Source organism: Alexandromys fortis, unplaced genomic scaffold (assembly GCF_014885135.2).
Source record: "Alexandromys fortis isolate MF-2015 unplaced genomic scaffold, M_Fortis_MF-2015_v1.1 scaffold_1, whole genome shotgun sequence".
Lineage (NCBI taxonomy): Eukaryota > Metazoa > Chordata > Mammalia > Rodentia > Cricetidae > Alexandromys > Alexandromys fortis.
This window is the reverse complement of record NW_026067927.1, coordinates 34,533,958-34,558,115: the sequence shown is the minus strand read 5'-3', so window position 1 is coordinate 34,558,115 and position 24,158 is coordinate 34,533,958. Positions and strand designations below refer to the sequence as shown.

General features: G+C 46.8%; 2 protein-coding genes across 11 annotated transcripts in view; both read left to right on the top strand.

The window, feature by feature from the left end:
- The window catches only part of Uimc1 (ubiquitin interaction motif containing 1), an 81,095-nt gene extending 75,742 nt beyond the window's left edge, over window positions 1-5,353 (top strand). For 6 of the 7 annotated variants that reach the window (XM_050144479.1, XM_050144482.1, XM_050144485.1 and 3 more), the window contains 3 exons: window positions 2,618-2,681; window positions 3,823-3,865; window positions 4,905-5,353. In XM_050144479.1, the coding sequence (XP_050000436.1) occupies window positions 2,618-2,681; window positions 3,823-3,865; window positions 4,905-5,103 (306 nt within the window). In that variant the 3' untranslated portion in view covers window positions 5,104-5,353. The remainder of the gene's footprint in view (window positions 1-2,617; window positions 2,682-3,822; window positions 3,866-4,904) is intronic. The other variant, XM_050144483.1, reaches the window with a different exon arrangement.
- A 151-nt stretch (window positions 5,354-5,504) lies between these two features.
- Hk3 (hexokinase 3) overlaps window positions 5,505-24,158 on the top strand; it is a 35,873-nt gene continuing 17,219 nt past the window's right edge. For 3 of the 4 annotated variants that reach the window (XM_050144472.1, XM_050144473.1, XM_050144469.1), the window contains exons 1-15: window positions 8,283-8,423; window positions 12,956-13,075; window positions 17,063-17,225; window positions 17,408-17,562; window positions 17,656-17,775; window positions 17,872-17,967; window positions 18,735-18,834; window positions 18,911-19,094; window positions 19,512-19,667; window positions 19,834-20,067; window positions 20,405-20,700; window positions 20,813-20,952; window positions 21,034-21,153; window positions 22,894-22,989; window positions 23,139-23,238. In XM_050144472.1, coding sequence (XP_050000429.1) covers window positions 12,980-13,075; window positions 17,063-17,225; window positions 17,408-17,562; window positions 17,656-17,775; window positions 17,872-17,967; window positions 18,735-18,834; window positions 18,911-19,094; window positions 19,512-19,667; window positions 19,834-20,067; window positions 20,405-20,700; window positions 20,813-20,952; window positions 21,034-21,153; window positions 22,894-22,989; window positions 23,139-23,238 — 2,056 coding nt within the window. In that variant the 5' untranslated portion in view covers window positions 8,283-8,423; window positions 12,956-12,979. Of the gene's footprint in view, window positions 7,670-8,282; window positions 8,424-12,955; window positions 13,076-17,062; window positions 17,226-17,407; window positions 17,563-17,655; window positions 17,776-17,871; window positions 17,968-18,734; window positions 18,835-18,910; window positions 19,095-19,511; window positions 19,668-19,833; window positions 20,068-20,404; window positions 20,701-20,812; window positions 20,953-21,033; window positions 21,154-22,893; window positions 22,990-23,138; window positions 23,239-24,158 lie in introns of those variants that run through there. The other variant, XM_050144471.1, reaches the window with a different exon arrangement.

The following is a 24,158-nucleotide window of genomic DNA, read 5'->3' as shown; positions in this document are numbered from 1 at the left end:
GCAAACTCCTGTAATCCCAGCACTCTGGAGGTGTGAGAGTCTAAGGCCAGTCCTGGGTACATGGTGAGTTTAGATCAACTTGAGCTAGGTAGTGAGTCCCCATCTAAAAAACAGAAACTGCAACAAAACTCTAGTAAAACAATAAAAGCAAAACAGAATAACAACAATTGAAAAATGGGGAAAAATACCACTAACCGATCCTTGGACTACAGTTATTTATTGAATTGTAAGTCAACATTCCAGTGTCTTTTTTTTTTTAATATTTATTTATTATGTATACAATATTCTGTCTGTGTGTATGCCTGCTGGCCAGAAGAGGGCACCAGACCCCATTACAGATGGTTGTGAGCCACCATGTGGTTGCTGGGAATTGAACTCATGACCTTTGGAAGAGCAGGCAATGCTTTTAACCGCTGAGCCATCTCTCCAGCCCCCCAGTGTCTTTTGAAATATTACAATGAATTGCTTTTCAGAAAATGTAGGGAATTCATGTCCACACTGCTAGGAGCACATGTGAAATAACTTCTGAATCTCTTCTGTGTCTAGACTTGAGAAACGACAGGGTATGGCTCCTGGTCTCTGGGAAAATGGATCTAAGGACTTTTCTGGGTCTTGTGATGAGAGATCAGGAAGGGCAAGTCTTGGTTTAGTGACCAACATAAAGCAGCAACAGTGTGTTCAAGAACTGTTAGCCTACTAACCACTTAGACAGCTGGGCAGAGAACCCAAACTGATCTTGATGTCAGAAGGAAGTGACATCTCTATGAATCAGATGATTTTTTTTTTTTTTTTTTGGGTTTTCAAGACAGGGTTTCTCTGTGGCTTTGGAGCCTGTCCTGGAACTAGCTCTGTAGACCAGGCTGGTCTCGAACTCACAGAGATCTGCCTGCCTCTGCCTCCCGAGTGCTGGGATTAAAAGCGTGCGCCACCACCGCCCGGCGAATCAGATGATTTTAAAAATTTTTTATTTTATGTTCATGGGTGTTTTGTTTGAATGTATGTCTGTGTACCACTTGTGTGCCTAGTGCCTCAGAGGCCAGAAGAGAGTGTTGGACCCCATAGAACTAGATTACAGAAGGCTGTGAGCTGCCATGTGAGTACAGGGAATCAAACCTGGGTCCTCTGAAGAGTAGCAAGCACTACTACCTCTCTGGCCCCTAAATCAGGTGATTTTGGAGTTGAGTTTTATAGGTGAGTGCTTATTTATACCAAAGAGCCAATTTATCTTTTAAAAAATTTTTTTATACTTAAAACTTTTTATTTTATGTGTATGAGTGTTTCACACACATGTATGTCTCTCTGTGTACCATATGTGTAGCTGGTGCCTAAGAAGTTCAGAAGAGGACATCAGATCCCCTGAAACTGGAGTTAGAATAGTGAGCCATATGTGGGTGCTAGGAATTGAACCTGGGTCCTGTGGAAGACTGGCCAGTGCTCTTCATCATTAAGCCACCAGTTTAATTATCTTGTCATTACTGCCTATAGAAGTTGCCTTGAAACTGGTTTTTGTTTGTTTTTGTATTTAAAAATCTCAAATGTAACATAGGGCAGAAGCTGTTCTTTTTTGTTAAGATTTACTTTTATTTTAGTTATTCATATATATAAAGTGTGTGTGTGTGCGTGAGTGTGTGTGTGAGGGTATGATCACATGAGTCCATTGACCTAGGATGCCAGAGGCCCTAGGATTCCTTGGAACTGGAATTATAGGCAGTTGTGGGCTATCATGTGGATACTGGGAATTGACCTCCAGTTCTCTGAAAGAACAGCATGTTCTTAACCACTGAGCCACCCCTCCAGCCCAAAAGCTCTTCTTTAATGTAGTTTGTGGGCTGATTTGATGCTGAAGCCATCCTTGAATCTCCCTTCCTCTCCCTTTCCTTTCCTTCCCTCCCTCTCTTTTTCTCTTTCTTCTTTCATTCTTTCTTACAGGGTCTCCCTGTGAGGCCTTGACTGGCCTGGAACTTGATATTTAGGCCAGGATGCCCTTGAACTTAGAGAGATCTACCTGCTCTTACACGCTGATCCCTGGGGTTAAGGGTGTGCACCACTCCTGGAAAGCTGTGTTCCTGATATGGTGCTTAAACCCCTTCATTATAGTTTGCTATTCTTTTCCTCTCCTCTCATTTATTATAAAGCAAAAGACTAACCTAGTGCCAGCTGTGCCACCATATTTCTCTTCTGGGAAAGATTTAATCTAGGCTAAATTGTAGTCGGGCTTTTCTTAGGGCTGCCAGCTCACAAAAAGTGACACAGAGACTTACACTCATTAATGAAAGCTTGACCTTGACTTAGGCTTGTTTCTAAGTAGCTCTTATAACTTAAATTAATCCATTTCTGTTAATTTACTTTCTGCCTCATGGCTTTATTATCTTATCTCCATACTGCCCATCCTGCCTGCTCTGTGTCTTCTGGCATCTCTGCCTTCTTTTTCCCAGCATTCTCTCTGCCTGGAAATTTTGCCTAGCTATTTATTTATTTATTTATTCAACTTTTTACTAAAACAATCAGAGTGACACATCTTCGCAGTGTACAAAAAGATTATTCCACAGCACAAGTCAACTGTGTTTTAAATCTTGCCATGAATTAATTAATCCGTCTATCCTTTTCTCTATCACAGGACAAAGACCACAGTGAAGGCCGACTGCTCAGTCTCTTGGAACAGTCTGAGCACAAGACCATAGGTGAAGACTCTAAGACCAATTTTATGGGTTTCTGTCTAGGCCTTTCAGTGAAGATAGAAACTCCTAACATTCAGCTGATTGTTGGGGATTGTGAGTGAATCCTTTTGGAGCCAATGAGCCAGCCTTGGAAATTTAATCTAGGCTCTCTCATCCCAAGGAAGGATGAAGAGATATCCTGTGTTTCCCGACATGGGTTTAATAGAATCCTTTATAACACCTAATCCTTTATAACACCTAGAGTTAGGACTCCCTGTTAAACTGGGGAGTGGTTCCAAATTGCCATGCCAGAAAATAGATCTTCTAAAAGAATAGTCATGAAAAACCACACATGCAGACATCACTGCCTCTTCTGAATGTTTGTAAACCATTTATACATTACCTTTAGCTTAGTCTCCCAACTTAACTCCTAAGAAATTGTAGGAAGTAATTCCTCTTTGTGTCTTCAGTATTTAGGGAGCATTAGAGTAGATTTATCAGGAGCATTAGGAATTCTAACTTTAGAGATTACAAAGATTATATCTAGTAAAGCACTATATATGTATTCCTTGGCATTAGTAGACTTTTGCTGGATGTTAGATGCTGGAATATTGCTACTATTGTTCCTTTTAGTTGCTATTATTAAATTTTACCAAATTGAACAGTAAATTTTTGCTCAATGTCTAGTTATAATAGTTTATTACTACCAAGCAAATCTGTTTTGCTTTGTGATGACTGTAAAAAGAGCCTGTCTTGCTAGGCAGTGGTGATGCACATCTTTAATCCCAGCACTCTGGGAGGCAGAAGCAGGTGGATCTGAGTTCGAGGCCAGCCTGGCCTACAAGAGCTAGTTCTAGGACAGTTCCAAAATTACAGAGAGAAAAAAAAAGCCTGTCTTACATCTTGCTTTTAGATCACCAGGTTGTGAATCTCTCAGGTGGCAGATTTCCCCTTGTTACCCTTATTGCCTGAGTGTAGGTCTGAAATAGGTCTATTCAGAAATGATTCATTCCGAAGTGTTTACTGCAGCTGAGCCTGTTGGATGCTAATGCTCACATTCCATTGGTCAAAGGGTTGGAGATCTGAACTACTTGAATAGGCCTGATGAAAAGCAGCAGGCAGTGAGAGGCTATGACTGCTAATGTTAGTACTTTTATCTCTCCAGGTGTAGAGAAAAAAAACAAGTCTTCAGAAGCAAGAACCTTCAAGTAAGTTAGAGTATGCGCTGAATTCTGTCAACAGCTCTGGCTAGTGTGAGCCTGATGCTAGATTCTCTGTGTAGATTGATAATTAAAATGCTAAAATAGAAATCACTGTAGAACTAACACAATTATTTAACTTGGTGATCCTGTTATATCTGGGTTAAGAATTGGTTGGATAGCTGTATTGATGTTAAAGTAAGTAGGGTTATGTGTTACTCCTTTTCTTCTTCCTTTTTTTTTTTTTTTAAACAGGGTTTCTCTGTGTAACAATAGTCTTAGCTGTCCTGGAACTCCTTCTATAGACCAGGCTGGCCTCAAACTCACAGAGATCCACCTGCCTCTAACTCCCAAGTGCTGGAATTAAAGGTGTGAACCACTGCCCGGCCTTTCTTCTTTTCAGTTCCCATCCAAACCTGAATTCTAGCAGATTTAGGAATTTTGATCTGACTCCACGGTTTCTCCACGTCTCCATGGCTTTAGGTTATGTGAATTACCCAGTATCTTCATCTGTGAAAGCAGAATGATACAACTTACATGGCTAGAATATTACACAAGTTAGTATACTAATGTAATTTAAAGGCTCCACTAGAGTGCGTAGTTCATACTTGTTGCTTACCAGCTTCATATTGAACTTGAAACCAGGCATAGTGGGACAAAGACAGAGGCAGACTGATTTCTGAGTTCATGGCCAACTGGGTCTACATAGGTTTTTTTTTTTTTTTTTTTTTTTTTTTTTAGTTTGTTTGTTTTGTTTTGTTTTCAATAAAGGCTGGGAGCTAGAGAGATGGCTCAGTGCTTAAGAGCACTGGCTGCTCTTTCAGAGGACCCAGGTTCAATTCCTAGCATCTGCATGGTGGCTCACAACCACCTGTAATTCCAATCCCAGGAGATCCAGCACCCTTCTCTGTCCTTGAAGGACACTAGGCATACATGTGGTATACAAACTTAAATGCAGACACCTTTGCACATAAAACAAAGAAAAATTTTAAAGAGTTGGACATATACACATGTAATATGTCTTACTTGAGTTTTTCTTTCTGTCTAGGATACCTTCATCAGAGGTGGAAGAGGCTAGCTGCAGCAGAGAGATGCAGAGTTCCCTCTCACAGCTCAACTTAAATGAGTCTCCCATCAAGTCTTTTGTTCCTGTTTCAGAAGCCACAAATTGCTTAGTGGACTTTAAAGACCAGTTTACTTTTCGGTCACGGACCAAATCAGGCAGAGGAAGGAGAAGAAAATCTTGAATTTCTTGGGACTGGAGGTTGACCGGAATTATTATTGTTGGGTTGGTCATGTTCATTAATTATAGTAGTTCCTAGTTTGTTGTGAGAGTTTTGACCCTGTTGTTTTTACCATCAGCACCCACTTAGCATCCTGATTTTTATGTTTTATAAGATATATTGAGACAATTGTGAATAGTATTGTTTTACAGCATTCTGTTTGAATTTACTTATAGTTAAAATTTAAATATATTTATATTTGTATGAAATCTTACTTCGATATGTGGAGATTTTTATATTTTTGTCGTGAGCTTTGGAGTGGGGATTTTTTGTTTTGTTTTTCTTTTTCAAGACAGGATTTCTTGTATAGCTTTGGAGCCTGTCCTCTGTAGACCAGGCTGGCCTCAAACTCAAAGAGATCTGCCTGCCTCTACCTCTTAGTGCTGAGGTTAAAGGTGTGAGCCACCGTCGCCTGGCTTCCTCTGGAATTTGTAAGTGAACACTGTTGTGTTAGTCCGTTCCTATGCAGTTTTTTCAAAGTGGATTTACTGGTGGGTGTACCAGGCACAATTATCTGTTTAAATCATTTTTTTTTTCCTTTTGCTGCTACAGGTCATGTGGCAGCAGTAAATTGGGATTCAGTGGAAATACCAGAGCAGTCCCCAGTCTCTACAGTGTTGCCTGAGCCCTTCCAGTGCAGAGTAGAGATGTGGTTTATCCTTAGTGTCCAGGTAGACCCAAAGTGAGAGACTCAAATAGCAGAAGTAACTAACCAAAGGAGACAGTCAAAAGAACCAGCTTTGGCTCTAGCTGATGAACAGTCTAGTGAAAGAAACTCTTAAGTGGGTGTTAACAGTACAGGATTTTTTTTTAAGACAAGGTTTCTCTGTAGCCTTGGCTGACCTGGAACTCACTCTGTAGACCAGGTTGGCCTTGAACTCACAGAGATCCTCCTGCCTTTGCCTCCTGAGTGTTGGGACTAAAGGTGTGTGCCACCACTGCCCAGCAGTACAGGATCTCAGACCAGGGTAAACTAATACACAACTCAGGTGCCTAACTTCTGATTTATCATATCTAAAGCTGTCTTTGATTTTAAGATGAAAGTGAGATATATATCACACTGGGGCATTCATACACAGCTGTATTGGAAGACTTAGTACAGACATTAGGGCACTATCTCATACTGTTTGCACACAAATGCTTTGAGTTATAGTCAAGATGGAAAACACCAATTCCCACCACAGACAATGTCTTGCTCTTGGATGGTGCCAACACTATGACCAGCATCACATATATCTCTTATTTTTTGTTCAGTCGCCACAGTCCAGACAGTATATGTACTGTCATTTGATCCTCATAGAAACTTGTTATAACCAACTCTGAAATGAGGAACCAGATGGAGAGAAACAAGTTAAAAGACTGCACCCACGGCTGTGAGACTAGTAATGGGTTCTTCATTTCTAGAGAAAAACCTTGTGCTTTTGACATAAGTGCTAACAGATTTCTTGTTTTTCCATATACAGCCAATCAGTTTAACCCTCACTTACAGCTCTCATTAAATAGTCACTTAGAAGGTAGCTCTCTATAAATGGTATAGTTTGTATTTCTATATATGAGGTTGAAGGAAAGTGCTTCTAGAATGAGGTTATCTTAAAACTGAGCAGACTCTACAGAATGGGGGCCATTGGCTAAGGATAAGGATTAGCTAGACCTTTCACACTCAGTTCCATGCTCTCCCCCAACTAAACAGAGCTAAGGGTCTGGAGCCTCAGATTCAGCACGGTGTTGTGTTGTAGATGACGGTCAGTTTGCTTTCCCTAACGTCATTCTTGACCATCTTTCATAGCCTTTATGTCTGACTGGTATCCAGTAAACTGCAGGTAGGGCTGTGTCTGCCGTGTGTATAGGTCTAATCACAACAAACCTGCCGCAGGAGCCACCTCTGTTCATCTGTGTCCAGCAGATAATAGTGTGACTGCTAATGTAGCAGCCTTCAGTTTTAATGCGCTCGCCAGTTTGCCTGAGTTGTAATAGGCACTTAGAAGCTGTGGTTGTTAGACATTGTGTCTGACTCCTGCTTTCTCTGCACGGGCATACTAATTACTCAAGGAGTGTATGTATCTCTACCCTGGTGGTTCTTCACCTTCCTAATGCTGCAAGCCTTTAATAGAGTTCCTCATGTGGTGACCCCAACCATAAGATAATTTTTGTTACTGCTTCATAACTAATTTTGCTACTGTTAGGAATTATAATGTGTTTTCTGATGGTCTTAGGCAACCCCAGTGAAAAGGTTGTTCAACCTGCAAAGGGGTCATGACCCACAGGTTGAGAACCATTCCTCTAACCTCTCTCTTCCTTCAAAGCTGAAAGCACAAGGTTAAGTCGTTGTCCTAAGTCTTCCGTCATCTTGTGTCATCTTGTATCCAGCAACAGCAAAGTTACTGAAGACAGCACCTTCCTCTCAAACAATCATGGCATCTATGATACAGAAGCTACACCCCAAAGCAGACCTTCTGGTGGATTTCAGACTGGCCTCCTTGGATGACAGAACAACTTACCAGTCCACCTTGCAGAATCAGAACTGAGAGTGGTGGGTGGAAGCACACCTTCATCAAGACTGCTAAATTATGCATATCTCTTGACTGTTCCAATTCTTTCACTGTTTGAAGACAGAACTCTTCTAAGTACCCTAAAGAGAATCCTGGAGGACACTGGGCCCTTTATCTGTCCCTCTTCTAAATGCACACTACTTTTCATCCCACCTATGGGCATCTTCATGAGGCTCTGAGAACTGTCTGTCTGTCTGACCACTGGCTGTATGCATGCATTCTTTGTGAAAGGACTTCTTTAACTTGCCCTGCTCACTCCTGCAGAGTCATGATGGCCCTTCCTCTTCGGTTCCCACATCGCTGCTTACATGTTTACTTGCTACATTTTGAAAAGTTGCCATTTGCAACCACATATTTCCAGGCATGTCTCTGCTTCTTTCCAAGGAACTTAACACTTCAAAACTTAGTGTTCATAAAATAAACAGAGCTCCTAGCATTGCAGAGAGAATGTTTTGGAGTCCTTAACCCAACTGGAGCCTAACTTCCTGTGTTCATTTTGCTTGTTTGTGCCATGGTCCTGCTCACCCTGGGCTCATCTTAGGGCAGACTTGTGGGGAAGTGCACGTTCCTGAATTAGCCTATGTCTGTTAAGTGGTGGCTGAAGAAGGTGGAGCTTGGGGAGTTTATAAAAGTCATCCCCGAGTTTCACTTTTGAGTTCAGTCCAGGGTCACCGCTGTCCTCATTTCAGAGAAAAGCTGAGACGGAGGAAAGTGATCAACTTTCAAATCTCCCAGGTAAATATATCCTCTAATTCCTGCATGCCTCATCCCAAGCCCTCCTCCTTGGCTTATCCTCTAGCTAATGGAGGCTAGCAAGATTATGACACTAGTCCTCAATGGTGATGGCAGTACCAGTCTCAGGAGGGGTCTCTAGAATGTTTTTCAAAAGGAGCACTCACTCCATGTCGCTGATTTAGTTCAAACACGGGCTGACTTTGGGCCAGTTTCTGGTGATGGAGAAATGAAGACATGTCTCTCACTCTAGGAAGAGACAGGCCTGAATGCATTAAATTCTGTGGCTCCTTGGAGGGAGCGTCACAGTCTGCCACTTGCTGAGTAAATGCTGCGTGTGTGAGCAGGCGAGTAAGAGAATGATTATGCTGCCTGGGCCTGGACATTTTATCTTTGAACAGGCTCTTTGAATGTGTCCTCTTCCGGTAGATTTGGAAACTAAGTGCTGGCATATGTAATTTAGTTTACCAAATTACTGCTGCCTTTTGAGACAGGGTCCAACTGTGTGGCCCAGGTTGCCCTCAAACTCATGACACTCCTGCCTTAGCCAACCAAAACGAAGTACTGGGTTTACAGGCGTGAGCCCCAGGCCTAAATTTGCCCAACTCTGTCCTGGCATCAAAGATGCAGAGGTGACTCAGACATCACAAGGTTCTGAGGCTAGCCCTCCAGACTGAGGAGGAGTGAAGACTGAAAAGTAGAAGACCAGGAATCAGTGAGAAGCAGGAAGAGGAAAGCTAGGGTCAGGGCATGAGGGTCCTGCAGTCCACCACAGAGTTCTGCTCTGTCTGCAGGGAGCCATGATAGTGTAAGTGGGACGAGATTCACTCTGAGGAAGCAGAGCTATCACTCAGGATTGTTGGAACAGTCAGGTGGTGGTGGGGACAGGAAGGAGAGGAGCCCCAGTTAGGTCATAAGTGACTGCCCCCTTCCAAATTCTCCTCCTGATGTGTCTAGTCAAGGTGGGAAGCAGATGTGTGGGGAGATGAGTCTGCCTTTACTGAGCTCGAGGACCTCTCTCCAGTGGGAGAGTGAAGTCTCACAGACCCTGCTGTTAGCAGGTGACCTAGGTCAGTGGCTGGTTGGGAGCCCTGACACAGGTTTTAGTGGTGAGGAAGGGAGTGTAGAGAAAGGCACAACTGCCAGGCGGTGGTGGCGCACGCCTTTAATCCCAGCACTCGGGAGGCAGAGGCAGGCGCGGATCTCTGTGAGTTCGAGGCCAGCCTGTTCTACAAGAGCTAGTTCCAGGACAGGAACCAAAAGCTACGGAGAAACCCTGTCTTGAAAATCCAAAAAAAAAAAAAGAGAGAGAGAGAGAGGAAGGCACAACCCAAAGCCCAGAAACCCCCCTACCTCTCTAAAGGCAGAGGAGAGGAGTTAGTGATGACGACCACTGTCTGCAGGAGCCAAGGCAGGAAAGAACACAGGAACAGAGGGACTCAAGAGGCTTATGGTTGGGCAGAAGGGGAGAGAAAATGAAGGGATTGGAGAAGATGCTTTGTTTTTGCAATGAAGGGAAAGTGCCCAGTGGACTATTGTGCCGTCTTGACCTATCTACTGGATTGTCCTCCTTAACATCTGAATGGCATCAGAGCTACTGTAGACTTCCCTAGGACTAGCTGCAACAGTAGTACCATAGCAGCAGTGCTTAGCTAAGCTGAACACCTGGCATTCTGTAGACTCTTAGACCATGACAAGATTTACTAGCTCCTGTCATTATTAATTTTTTTTCGTTTTACACCAACACCAGTTCCCCCTCCCTCCCCTTCTCCCACCCTCCTACCTTCTCACCCCCTCCCATCCACTCCTTAGAGGGTGTAAGGCCTCCCTTGGGGAGTCAACAAAGTCTGACACACCAAGTTGAGGCAGGGCCAGCAACCCCCCCCCCCGCATCAAGGCTGAGCAAGGCATCCCTCTATAGGGAATGGGCTCCTAAAAGCCAGTTCATGCACCCAGAATAAGTCCTGGTCCCACTGCCAGGGACCCCACAAATAGATCAAGCCACACAGCTGTCACCCGCATTCAGAGGGCCTAGTTTGGTCCCATTCAGGTTTCCCAGCTGTCAGTCTAGAGTCTGTGAGCCCCCCACTAGCTCAGGTTTGCTGTCTCTGTGGTTTTCCCCATCATGATCTTGACCTCCCTTGCTCAGATGATCCTCTTCCCTCTCTTCAGCTGAACTTCAGGAGCTCAGCCCAGTACTTGGCTTTGGATCACTGAATCTGCTTCCAACAGTTACTGAGTATAGATTCTATGATGACAGTTAGGATAGTCACTGACCTGATTACAGGGGCAGGCCAGTTCAGGCATCCTCTCTCGCAACAGCTAGGAGTCCTAGATGGGGTCATCTTTGTAGATTTGAGGACTCTTAAGAGGAACAACATGCATAGAAGACACCAAGAAGAGGAAATAGTTAAGATCTGGGTAAGCTGGGAGTGGATGGATAGAAGGGAGGGGATATGGATGGGAACATGAGGGATTGAGATGGCCAAGTTGGGGGAGGGATGGAGAGGGAGAACAATGAAAGAGATATCTCAATGGAGGCAGCCATTATTGGGTTAGGGAGAAACCTGGTGCTCCTAACATTCTTTTTTCTAATTTTTAAAACAATCTTATTTTATATACCAATCCCAGTTTACTCTTCCTTCTGCCCTACGCTCCCCCCACATTCACCCCACCCCACCTCCCTTCCACGCCTCAGAGAGGGTGAGACCTCCCTTGGGGAGTCAACAAAGTCTGTCATGTTTCTTTAGGCAGGACCAAGACCCTCCCCTCTGTATCTGGGCTGAGCAAGGTATCCCTCCATAGGGAATGGGCTCCAAAGAGCCGGTTCATGCACTAGGGATAGATACTGGTTCCACTGCTAGTGATCCTACAAACTGCCCAAGCCACCCACATTGAGAGGACCTAGTTCTGTTTTTTTTTTTTTTTTTTTTTTTTTTTTTTTTTTTTTTTTTTTTTTTTTTTTTTTTTTTTTTTTTTTTGGTTTTTTNTTTGTGTGTGTGTGTGTGTGTGTGTGTGTTTGTTTGTTTTTTGTTTTTTTGAGACAGGATTTCTCTGCAGCTTTGGATCCTGTCCTGGAATTAGCTCTTGTAGGCCAGGCCAGCCTCAAATTCACAGAGATCCACCTGCCTCTGCCTTCCAAATGCTGAGATTAAATGTGTGCACCACTGCTGCCTGGCCCCTAGTTCTGTCTTATGCAGGTTCCCCAACTGTCAGTCTGGAGTTAGTGAGCTCCCACTAGCTCAGGTCAGCTGTTTCTGTGGGTATCCCCATTATGGTCTTGGCCCCTTTGCTTATATTATTACTCCTCCCTCTCTATGACTGGACCTCAGGAGTTTGGCCCAGTGTTTAGGTGTGGATCTCCGCATCTGCTTCCATCAGTTGCTGGATGAGGGTTCTAAGATGTCAATTAAGGGAGTCATCAATCTGACTAATGGCAGTTAAAGCACCCTCTCCACTGTTGTTTAGATTCTTAGCTAGAGTCACCCTTGTGGATTCCTGGGGATTTCCCTGGTTTCCCTCTTTCCTTTCTCTACTCCTGTCGTTCTCTGTAATGTTTTCATGTGTTTGAGAGAGAACCGAGGATAATTGAGTTTCAGTTCAGATTATGCTAGAGATGTAAACTAGATCTTTTTGTTCTCTTTTGTCCCATGTAGAACTTCTGGCATATTGATCCTCATTTCACAGATGAGGAAAATGGGGCCTCAAGTTTGGGAGGCCTGATGCAGCCATCTTATGGAGAGCTGGGGTCCTGACTCCAAGCACAGGCTTCTCCATTCTGCTTCACTGTCCTGTCCAAAACCCAGCCATGAGTCAAGGTTTTTGTTGCACACTGAATTTTTACAAAGTATCTCCTAGGTCTTTTGCTGTTTGGTGCAACAGCAGCCATATGAGGGTAGGCACCTTCTCCTGCAAAACAGCCGAAGTGTAAAGTCACCAATGACTGGTCCAAGCTCACGCCATTAGTACATCCCTTTTCTGAAGAACAGATTCAATTTCTAAAGCACAGACGCCTTTGCACACTCCCTGACTCATATTTTTCTTCCTCGGGGTGACTCTTAACTGCTTGTCCTGAAAGCCAGCCTGCTTGGTTTTTGGTCCCTGCTTACTTTACAGTTTGTCACCTCTCTCAGACCCCTAACCTCCCAGTCACAGCAGCACATTTATGTGTCCTGTCTTTTGCTTGTGCCAATTCTACTGTGATGCTGGGTACGGCTGTGAGATCCCTGAGGGCAGGGCCTGAATCTGCGTTACCAGCATCGTTCATGGGGGGTGTTGGGAAAAAGAGGATCTGCGTGAATGAACATCCGAACTTGGAGTCAGCTTTCCCATGCTCTCTTGTTACACATGCTTCTGGAAAACAACTGCTTCCTGGTGGATTGCTAAAGGATCCTCACTGTCACAAGTTCTCAATTCTGTTTGCAACTCCCTTCTTGGTCCCCTTTGGAAGGAAAGAAGTTGCAGGTCTGGGTTATTGCCTCTTGGAGCCTATAGAGTAAATGTTCTTGAATCTAGCTATCCCTTTTTCCTTACAGGTAGTCAATATCCATTGCAGAAACATGAACAACACAAGGCCTGCTGGTTTGCAACCTGGAGAAAGTGCCTCAAGATCCCCACAAGGTGGCATGCCAAAGCCCTCAGATTGCTTAGAAACGGTAAGCCTAACACTGGGTTCCAATTTTGCTCTTATTTAAGACTATCACAGATAGGGTGACTAGAGGTATGGGTGGCTGGGTTCACACACTCGTGGCCTTTGCCCTTTGCTGAACTGCTAATCTCCGATCTCTTTTCTTTGAGACTCCAATAACTGCAAGGGATAGATTGGTTCTGGGGGGTGGGGCTTAGAGATGAAAAATGACTCATTTAAGACATGAGAGTTTGAAGCTGGGTGGTGGTGGTGCATAGCTCTAATCCCAGCACTTGGGTTTGAGGCCAGCCTGATCTACCGAGAGAGTTCCAGGAGAGACTTCAAAGCTACAGAGAAACCCTGTCTTGAAAAACAAAACAAAACAAAACAAAAAAAGAGTGTGGATTAACTTTAACCTTTTGCCAGCTTGCCACATAGATGTTGTACCGGCCCTATGAGGTCAGACATATCCAGAATGGGCCTTCCACATCTTCTTTAAAAAGAAAGTAAAATAAAGGGTTTTCTTGTAAAAGTAATTACACTTTCACTACCAATTACACTTTTACAGACTTATCCACTACAAAAATGGAAGAAGAAGAAAGAAAAAAGAACCTGATAGAATTGAAACTTTCAGAAATTAGCCTTATATCTCTATTCATGATTCATGTATCCTTTGGCTGCATTCCATTCTTTCTTACCATCTGATATTATCATTTCTTAGCCCCCTTTCTAAATGTTATACTATATTCACATTTACACACACACACACACACACACACACACACACACACACACACGATAGGCTAGGAGCTGAGTCCTTGAGTCCCCTTCTCTCCAGTCTCTCTCTGGCAGTTCCCTCAACTGTCACTGCAGTCAGGCACCAGAGGTGACAAAGTGCTGAACTGGTTTGGTTTCGAACTGGTTTGGTTTCCTTAGAACTCTCTCCCCCCCCTTCCCTCCCTCTCTCTCCCTCCCGCTCTCTCCTTCCCTCTCTCTTCCCCCATCTCTCCTTTATGTTTCTTTTCTTCTCTCCTCTTGATTGTGTCTTGTTTTCTCTTGCTGTATAAGGGTTGGGTCCACTGTGTGCTAGTTGAATGCTTTGCCCAGCCTTTCCCTTCTTGACTAAGATTCTGAAGAAGTCTTCACCTACCACACCCTGGAGCAGAAAATGCTTATGTAAACCATTTCATAACTCTTGGTCTCCATTTCCTCATCAGAAAGCAGAGGAAAGTAACTTGAATTATTTGAATGTTCTCCTCAAATTAAAAAAAAAAAGCCTCATGGAGACAGAGAAACTCATAGAGGCAATGCCCATGAACATGGTCTTGGACCATTCCTGGTGTGTGGTTCCTGTAGTTTCCTGTCTTGTTCTGACATATGCTTACTAGGTGTGTTATCCAACTGTGGTGGCATTACTGTCACTAAATTTCACACATGCACACACCCCTTTTCCTTTGTGCAACCTGTGCCTCAGGCCCTGCTGTCAACATTTCTCTATGTCCTGCCCATAGCTGGGCCCCAGAAATGAGCAACGACTACTGTCCCAGGGCTTGTTCTCAGGTCATCTTCATGTCCCTTCTCACCTCCTTCCCTTTCCTCCTGAGGCCTCTGCACAGGTCGCCCATCTGCCGTGTTGGTTTTATTGTATGCACCTGCAGTTTAACGAATTCCCTATGGCTTTGTGGGGCTTCACAGGAATAACAAATGCTCTGTTGCCAGGGACCCCACTCAATACCCCCAGCCTAACTTCAGACTCCCTTTCCATAGCTGGGGGGCGATAATCACATGTCATCAGTGTCTGGCTACATCTTTGAGTCCCTTGCCAGGCCTTTGCAGAAGTCTCTTTTTGTTGCCTGTGGATGTAGAGTCAGGCCCTCTAGCGTGATTGTGTCCTATGGGCTGAAGAAAGAACCCTTACCTCACTGCGCATGTGTGTCACATACTGTCCTGGCATTGATTTCTGTCCTCACAGTGTCCTTGCTATCTTCGCACTATTACTGTCTCCACCTGCTAGAGGAGGTCACCCACTGGAACAGGTGATGGATGTGATGGAGCCAAACTTGACGGGTACAGCAGGCTCATTAGAACAGCCAGCATGGAGACCATCTTGGGCTTCACACACACTCCAGTACCTTTTTCTCCTTACTCTGCTGAATGAGGTCTCCCCCTTCAGCCCCAGTGCGGGCAGAAAAGAGAGGTTCTGGTGGCATCTGGATAGTGTACACCCTGCTGGAGTCTACTAGAGAAGCCCTTCTGTCTTTGTGCCTGTACTCATCATGTTGGTTTTTTTTTTTTTTTTTCAGGGGAAGTGCTAGGTTCTTACCAAGCCTCCCATTGATAGGAGGACATCTTTGTAGTCAAATCAACCTGGTTTCACAATCCACCTTTCCCCTTCAGAGCTCCTTGGGCTGGGCAGATGGCTCACTCTCTCTGAGCCTCGGCTTCCTCATTTATAACACAGAAACAGCCACTCCTGGTCTCTGGAAGCATCTGTTCCCATGTAAACATAACAGGGTGTCTAGGACTCCTGTTAGCATGATTTGCCTCCTTGGGGAGCTACCCCTGACTCCTCATAGAGAGGCTGGCATTGTGTCCTCTTCACCTCCCTTTTCACCCCTGCTCTCTTCCTAATGCTGCGACCTTCTGACACAGTGCCTCATGTCGTGGTGACACCCAGCCGTAAAATTATTGTGGTTACTACTTCATAACTATAATTTTGATATTGTTGTGGATATAATACAAACATCTGTGTTTTCTAACGGTCTTAGGCAACCCCTTTGAGAAGGTTGTCGACTCCCAAAGGGGTCACGACCCGCAGGTTAAGAACCACTGCCTTAGGGGGACTTTGTTCTCCAGGTGCCTAAGTAGCTTCTCAGATTTGTGTCCAGTTGGGGGAATGGGTCTTCAGAATAGAATTCCTGTGCCACAGGAGATGGGGCTTGGGGGGGGGGGGTGTCTAATACAGGTGGAGCTACCGAACTGTGTCTCTCCAACAAATACCCTAGGCTTCTTTGGTGGATGGACAAGAGGGTCATCCAAGGGAAGTTTCTTTACAGAGCTGAGATCTGTGGTCTCCCTATTTCTTGAGCTTCTATTAGAGTGAGAGCCTGGGATATCACATCCATTACCTCTCATCCTCTCAGCTTTCCCATCAAGCTTGATCCACAACAGGCCCACGACCCCTAACCCATCTCCGTGGAGATGCTAGGACATCAGATGGCTGAGTCTCTTCCGTCATTTAGGTCACCACTTGTAAAGCCTTCTTCACTCCTATCTTAAGATGTGACTTCTCCCCTCGTCACACATTTCTGATCCTGTCTCTCCGTTTTCAGTAGCCGTTCAGTACCAGAATTATATTGTGTGTTGACTCTGTCTTCCACAAGGGAATCAATTGGCAGAGCTCAGAGGGAGCCGGACTCGGTTAGCTGCGTGGTGGGCAGTTTGGAATGGTGCTAGGTGTTTGTCAGGGCTTGGTTGATGTGCTGAGAATAACCAACTGAAGGGAAGGCCACCTCCTGCTCTGTGGCCTTTGCATATCCCTGCAGTGGGCTTCTTCAGGCTCCGGAGTCTGTGAGAGGACTGGGGGAGGCAGGCTCTAGCGGCAAAGTTTGTTCATCCGTCTGCTCACTCATTGATAGCTTACAAAGAGACAGTTAGTTACAGCAGCAGGAGAGAGGTTTACCAAACCTTCTGTTTCAAAAGCTAGGTGGTCAGGGGAGAGGATGTAGGAGCTGAGAGGAAGCCCAGGATGTGGAACACAAAAGAGGGAGGTGGCTTCTCTTCCTAGGAACCTTCCGAGGATGCAGAAGCTTGGGGTAGGCTTTGAACAGCAAGACAGCCAAGGCACACACGGAGGGGAACCAGAAGACCAGTGAGGCTCAGGGAGAATAGAGCAGGATGCTAGCCAGCCCCTGGAAACGGAGGGCCTAAGAAGGCAGGGGGTGAGCCGGGCAAGACAGTCCCATGTCCCAGCTGAAGTTGGGTCCCTCCCCAATGTTGGCTTGCTTCTTCCTAGGTACAGGAATGCTTGAACCAATTCAAAGTGACAAAGACACAGTTGCAGCAGATCCAAGCCAATCTTCTGTGCTCCATGGAACAGGCCCTGAAGAGACAGGACAGTTCCGCCAATTCTGTCCGGATGTCGCCCACATACATAGGGTCCATGCCAAATGGCACTGGTGGGTAGCACATACTAGGATGGGTGGCCAGGCATGGAGAATGTGTTCTGGTCTGGAGGAAGGGGTAGTTCCTTTTCTCTGTCCACCATCCTTTTACTGAACTTCTCAGACTTTGGAAGCCTTCCTGGGAGGCAGGCAGCTTTGGTGTGGCCATGTCTTTCTATGACCTGTTTGCCCTCTAGAGCAGGGAGACTTCCTGGTATTGGAGCTGGGGACTAAAGGAGCCTCGCTGCGTGTGTTGTGGGTGACACTGACAGACACCAAAGAACAGCTTGTAGAACCCAAGAGCCAGGAGTTCGTGATCCCTCAAGAGGTGATGCTAGGTACTGGCAAGCAGGTGAGCAGTCTCAATGCATCCTTGGGGCTTGAGACGCGGTGGGGTGGCCGGGGCTCAGGTGCTCAGAGTTAAGGGGTCACCTTGTTCCCGCAGCTCTTCGACTTTGCTGCCCACTGCCTGTCTGAATTCCTGGATGCACACACCTTGAAGAGTCAGAATCTGAAGCTTGGGTTCAATTTCCCTTTTCCTTGTCACCAGACGGGCTTGGACAGGGTGAGGTGGGGGCACGTCGGGGCCAGTGAGTGGAAAGAGAATGCAGCTCTTGTGACAGCCACAAGGGAAAAAAATAACCCTGTTTTCTGCCCCCAGAGCACCCTCATTTCCTGGACAAAAGGCTTTAGGTGCTGTGGTGTGGAAGGCCAGGATGTGGTCCAGCTGCTAAGAGAGGCCATTCAGAGGCAGAAGGTGAGTGAAGGTCAGGGTGACAGAGAGCTCCCCTTGCTGCTCTGGGCTTGGCATCTGTAGGTGATGCCTGTGTTTCTGGAAGATCTGGCTTTCCTCTCCTATGCATGGCCTTTATCTAGTTTGACCTTGGGGTTCATGTTGCTCCCATAGCAATCAATGAGACAGAGGCTAAGAAAGACTCAAATAAAATGATCGTGCCCTGGGGGAGGGGTCTGAGAGAAAAACAGGACATGGGGAAAAAATCCTATGACCCAGCCTTCAAGATCCTCACCTTCTAGAAGGGAAAGTATTCTAATAAAAGATTGCCTGTGTTCAGAAGACTCTAGTAGCATCAGAGGGTGCAGGCAAGGAACAGCTAATCTTATCTGTTATGTATGAGCCGAGGCTTGGGACACAGAGCAAATGTAAGAAAAACATGTAATGTCCAAATCCCAGTGCTCTAGAAGGGCAGGTCCTTTCAGACTAACCCCGAGGTTCTGATTAGAAGTCAGGTTAGAAGGTAGTTTGGGGTGTGGGTGAGACAAGCGTGGGTCAGTCTTCAAGGAGGCCCTCGGCTGTGGCACCATCTTCCTGGTCCTATGGGTAGGAACCTCTGTGATCCCGAGAGCCTGAGTTGGGGGATGGGATGGAAGGAGAACCTAGATCACGGGACCCGGGGTCTAAGTGTGGGGCATGGAGACATTTCATGGCCTTTGGGTATCTCCTTCCAAGCCTCAGCCCTCTGGCCACCCAGCTGGCTCTGACTTTCTCTTCTCCCCATTGTCCAGGCCCACTGTATTGATGTGGTGGCCATGGTGAATGACACGGTGGGCATCATGATGGACTGTAAATGTGACTCCAAGTTTTGTGACGTTGGGCTTATTGTAGGTGAGCCATGGGTCATTCATGATGAAAGGTGGTGGATGCTTGGTGGGCAAGGCTCTGATGGGGTCTTCCCTGCCAGACACTGGCACCAATGCATGTTACATGGAGGAGGCACGGCACGTGAAAGCTCTGGATAAGGACCACGGCCGCACCTGCATCAGCATCGAGTGGGGCTCCTTCTGTGATGAGGCCGCCCTCGGGCCAGTCCTGACCACCTTCGACCATGCCCTGGACTGCGAATCCCTAGATCCTGGTGCTCAGAGGTGGTGGCCTGATGGTTTCCCTGGCTCTGCTCCAGGCCCTGTCATATTCCTGTTCTAACCTACCTTTTACTCTTGGGGCCCTGACCTCTTCCTGTCCTTCTGAGGGTTTGCTGCTTGCCCTGGCGGGGAGGGGGCAGTCCCAGATCAAATTCAAGGAAGAAAAGCTTCCGAGTGCTAAAACCCAGTTTTAAAATCCTTGATCCTAATAGTCAGCCCTGGTGGGTTGGGAACAGCTGAGTGAGATGTCGCCTGCCTTTCTAGGAGACCCCAGAGGTAACCCAAGGGTTAGAAAGGGTAAACCTGCTCGTCCTCTGGGAGGCCATTTGCTTCTGGAACCTTAAAAACAGTAATTCCTCTTGGAGGACTCGAGTGGGCTGAGGGCATACAAAGGGCATTGAGTTCTCCATTCCACTGTAGGTTCGAGAAGATGATTGGGGGCTTGTACTTGGGTGAACTGGTGAGGCTGGTACTGGTCCACTTCACCCAGCATGGGATCCTCTTTGGTGGCTGCACCTCTCCTGCCTTACTGAGTCAAGGCAGCATCCTCCTGGAACATGTGATCAAAATGGAGGAGTAAGTAAGGGGGCAGGCAGCTAGACAAGGGACAAGGGGAGCCTGCTTGGGAGAGGGTAAGGCACTCTCGGCCCACGGTAGCTGTGGGGCTTTGGTGAGATGGGCAGCTCCCAGGTGACCTAAGCTGCAAACCAACACCTCGTGTGTCTTCCCCTCCTCCCTGCAGCCCCGACACTGGGAAAGCCCAGATCCTCGCAGTCCTGCAGGACTTGGGTCTGAAACCTCAGGTCTCAGATGTTGAACACGTGCAGCATGTGTGTGCGGCGGTGTGCACACGGGCTGCCCAGCTCTGTGCTGCTGCCCTGGCTGCAGTCCTATCCCATCTCCAGCGCAGCCGGGAGCAGCAGACACTGCATGCAGCTGTGGCTACTGGAGGGCGAATGCTTGAAAAACACCCCAGGTACTGTGAGAATAGGATCCTATGTGAGCAGGTAGCATGTGTGTGCGTGTGTATGTGTATGATATGTACCCAGAGGGTGTTCTGATATCATGTGTGCAAGCTGGTGAATGTCAATGGCAGAGCGAGAGTTAAGCTAGGCTGTGGGAGGCCAGGAGGCATGTAGGGAGAGAAAAATGTTTTTGTGTGTGCCTGGGAAAGGGGCATCGAGGGCAGTAGATGTATGGTTGGTGCCAAGGAATAGGTTTAGGACTGAATTTGTTTAAAATGACAAGATGTAGGGCTCCAGCAGGCCATAGGCTCAGATGCCACGTTGAGTGTACCTGGTGTGTTTATGTAGGTTCCACCAGACTCTAAAGGAGATGGTAATGCTCTTGGTCCCAGAATGTGATGTCTCTTTCATCCCCTCTGTGGATGATGGTGGCCGGGGTGTGGCAATGGTGACAGCTGTGGCTGCCCGCCTGGCTGCCCACAAGCGCATCCTGGAGGATACCCTGGCACCATTTCAGCTGAGCTTCGAGCAGCTGAAAATGGTGCAGGCACAGATGCGGACAGCTATGATCAAGGGGCTTCAAGGAGAGGCCTCCTCCCTCCGCATGCTGCCCACTTACGTCCGAGCCACACCCGATGGCAGTGGTAAGCACCTGGCCTGAGAATGGACCTGGGATGGGGGTTACTGGGATTCATACCGTGTGCTAGGGCTGGAGCCACCTTTTCTTTCCTAGTACTGATGGTTTCTGTCCCACAGAGCGAGGTGATTTCCTGGCCTTGGACCTAGGGGGCACCAACTTCCGGGTCCTGTTGGTACGTGTGGTTGAAGGCAGTGTGCAGATCACCAACCAGATCTACTCTATCCCTGAGCATATAGCCCAGGGCTCTGGAGAACAGGTACTCACAGTTTGGGTCCTGATGTTAGAGGTGGAGAAGGTGGGAGAGAGAGCCTGCCCCTTGACACGGCCTATCCTGCAGCTCTTTGATCATATTGTGGACTGCATTGTGGATTTCCAGCAGAGTCAGGGCCTGAGTGGACACAGCCTACCCCTGGGATTCACCTTTTCCTTTCCGTGCAAACAGCTTGATCTGGACCAGGTAAGGGAGTTAAATCCAAGAGGTGATTCCCAAGGGCCTCCAGGCTCTATATCCTTAAAGAGTGGGCAGGAGGTCTAGGAAAACTGAGTAAGGGAAGCAGCAGCTTGCTGAGCTGGGACCGTCTGCAATCCTGGCTTTCTCCAAAAATGATGTGCCCATGGTTAGGATAGCAGGCATTTCAGAATAGCATTGGCTAGGTTGGTGCTGACCAGAAGATAGATTGCCTAGTTTGGCCTTACCTCTGGTGTCAACCAGGCCTCTGGTGTTCAGCCAGGCCTCTGGTGTTCTGCTTTGCCTCTGGTGTCAACCTTGGCTCTGGTATTCAGCCTTGTCTCTGGTGTCAATCATGCCCCTGGCGTTCAGTCACGCCTCTGGTGTCAACCTTGGCTCTGGTGTCAACAACACCTCTGGTATTCATCCTTGCCTCTGCTGTCTGTCTTCAGGAAGCAGCATTTGTTCCTTTCCCCAGAAAAGGCTCGAGGTCACATGTTTCTTTGCTTGCTTGCTTCTCAGCTTGGCACAGTGCTGAGGGCCTGATCTAGGCAGCAGGAGACATTCACAAGACATATCATATCCTTCAGCCTTGTATAGTAGACTTCCTAATGCATGCCTCCAGAGTCTGGCACTGGAACAGCTAGTCTTGGGCCAATTGTCCGAGCTCCCAGGAAACTCAGCACCTCCAGCATTTGTCTGGAAGCTTTTCATGCTGAGGAGCCTGCTGCCCGTGAAGGCCTCTGCTGGATCCTCAGTTGTCTTTCGGCCACCACGATCTTTATCTCCCCTTCAGACTGCATGTGTTGTTTTCACCCTGTGCTCCTATTCTGACTTCTGTGAAGCACAGCTGTTTTCTCTGCTGTCTTCTACACCACGGTCTGGATGGTGCAGCTGCCTCGTCTCTCCTCTAGGCCAAGCGTGCTCACTTCCTTTAACTGTTCTCCACAAGATATATGTGTCTCAGCGTACAAATCTGGGCAAGCAAAAAATGCTGCCTAATTGATTTTTTTTTTTTTTTGTAACTGAATATAGCTTGTGTGTGGAGCCCATGTTCTCACTGGGGATATAGTTCAGTAGTTGGACGCTTGTATGTGGGAAGTCCTGCACAGCACCATTTTCCTTGGACACCCTCCTACCCTTTCCCTCAGAAATACATAAAGAGACAGTATAGCCCTTTTCCAGATACAGTTCCGTCCCTCGTAACTATGTCCCATTGCTCACAAGATGCATTTACCTCACCCCCCTACCCTGCCCAGGTGGCTGGCTTCTGGAATAGCTGATGGAATTTCACACGGAAATGACCATGCCTAACCCTGAGAAGTCCTTCCTTCAAAGTGACTCCTGGAATTTTTCTTTGAAAGGGTGGGATTTGCTGACATTTGAGCCTCCAAAGCTTCTCCATCCTCCTCTTTCCTGCATGTAGCAATCATTCTGCTAGCCCTGTTCATTCCTAGCCCAATTCCAAAGGGCCATTCCTTCTGGGCAAGCATCTTAAAAGGGCCAGACCTCAGAGCACCTGAGCATTCTGGAACTAATAATGGAAGGCAGAGGTCAGGTTGTTATTAATAGGCTTCTTCACACTAAAAGTTTCCTAGGGAGTTAAGAGGGGAGAGAAAGCAAGGCCTTCGACCACAGGACCAAGTGAGCAAGGAATCCTGCGTGCGAAGGGCGGAGACTGTGTACTTCTGGTGGGATATCGGGTTGATGAGGCAGAGTAACATTTGTGTCTGCTTGATCCCATCTCAGGCCATTCTTCTGAATTGGACTAAGGGGTTCAGTGCATCAGGCTGCGAGGGCCAAGACGTGGTAAATCTATTACGGGAAGCCATTAAGCGCAAACAGGTAGGAGTCTACCTCCGGAGGTGCTTTTGGGGTTGTGACAAACCTGGAGGGGAGCAAAGGGGTCCTCTACAATAGAGACCTCTGAGTCCAGTGCTGGTTGCCATGACAACTATGTTGCCCAGCAACTAGCAGCATCCTTTTGTATGCAGGGAGTGGAGCTGAATGTGGTTGCCATTGTCAATGACACTGTGGGGACCATGATGTCCTGTGGCTATGATGATCCCCGTTGTGAGATAGGCCTCATTGTCGGTAAGGAGGGTCTTGCTCTTTGTGCTCCAATGCCTGATAATTCATTGCCTTCTGTTGATTCCATAGAACAGAGTTCTTTTGGGCTACTGAACTGGCTAGGAGTCTGGAATTAGGACATTTCATCCAAGTTAGCTACCGATTTAGTCACCGAATCTTCCTGAACCTCAGTTTGCCCATTTGTTACATGAATCTGTACTAGGCTGGCTTTGCTGCTCCTACTTTGGGTCTGCGAGAGTCTTAAGAGTCCCCGTTTTCTCATCCTAAGCTATAGATAATGACAAGAGGTTGAGAGAGTGGGATGAGAAGGGGCCAGGCATGTACAGTGATGGCACATGGTGCATACTCAGTGCTTGACGCTGGGGAGGGGTAGCAGGCCTGTGACTTGTGAGGGGTCTTCAGATAGTCAGGAGATACTGGTAAGCTCTTACCCTGGGGCTATCCGGCATCTGAACAAAGGGGCCAGACGACATATAAAGGACTCTATCTTCTCAGAATGGAGCATCCAGAGGGGACTAAGCCAAGAACAGCCTGTGGCACTTAGAGCTGATTCTGACTCCATACCCAAGGGCTGACAGGCTAGGATCAGAAAGGGAGCAGTCCTGGAACAAGGGGAAGATGGGGCTCTAAAGGAGGAGTGGGAGGCAGGGAAGGAAGGCTCTCAAGCCCCCTGAGCATGATATGCATATACTCTACTTAGTATACGGTGACCTCTCATGGTAGGTAGGTGCCCTGGAGATGTACAAACTATTAGATAAATCCTGGGTGGGGCTATCAAGGGGTCCACTTGCCCAGCACTGGAAGCCTGCAGAGCTTCTCACCTTCCTGATGCTGAGACCCTTTACTTATTTTCATTGCTACTTCACAATGTAATTTTGCTGCTTATTAATCATAATGTAAACATCTGTGTTTTCTGATGGTTT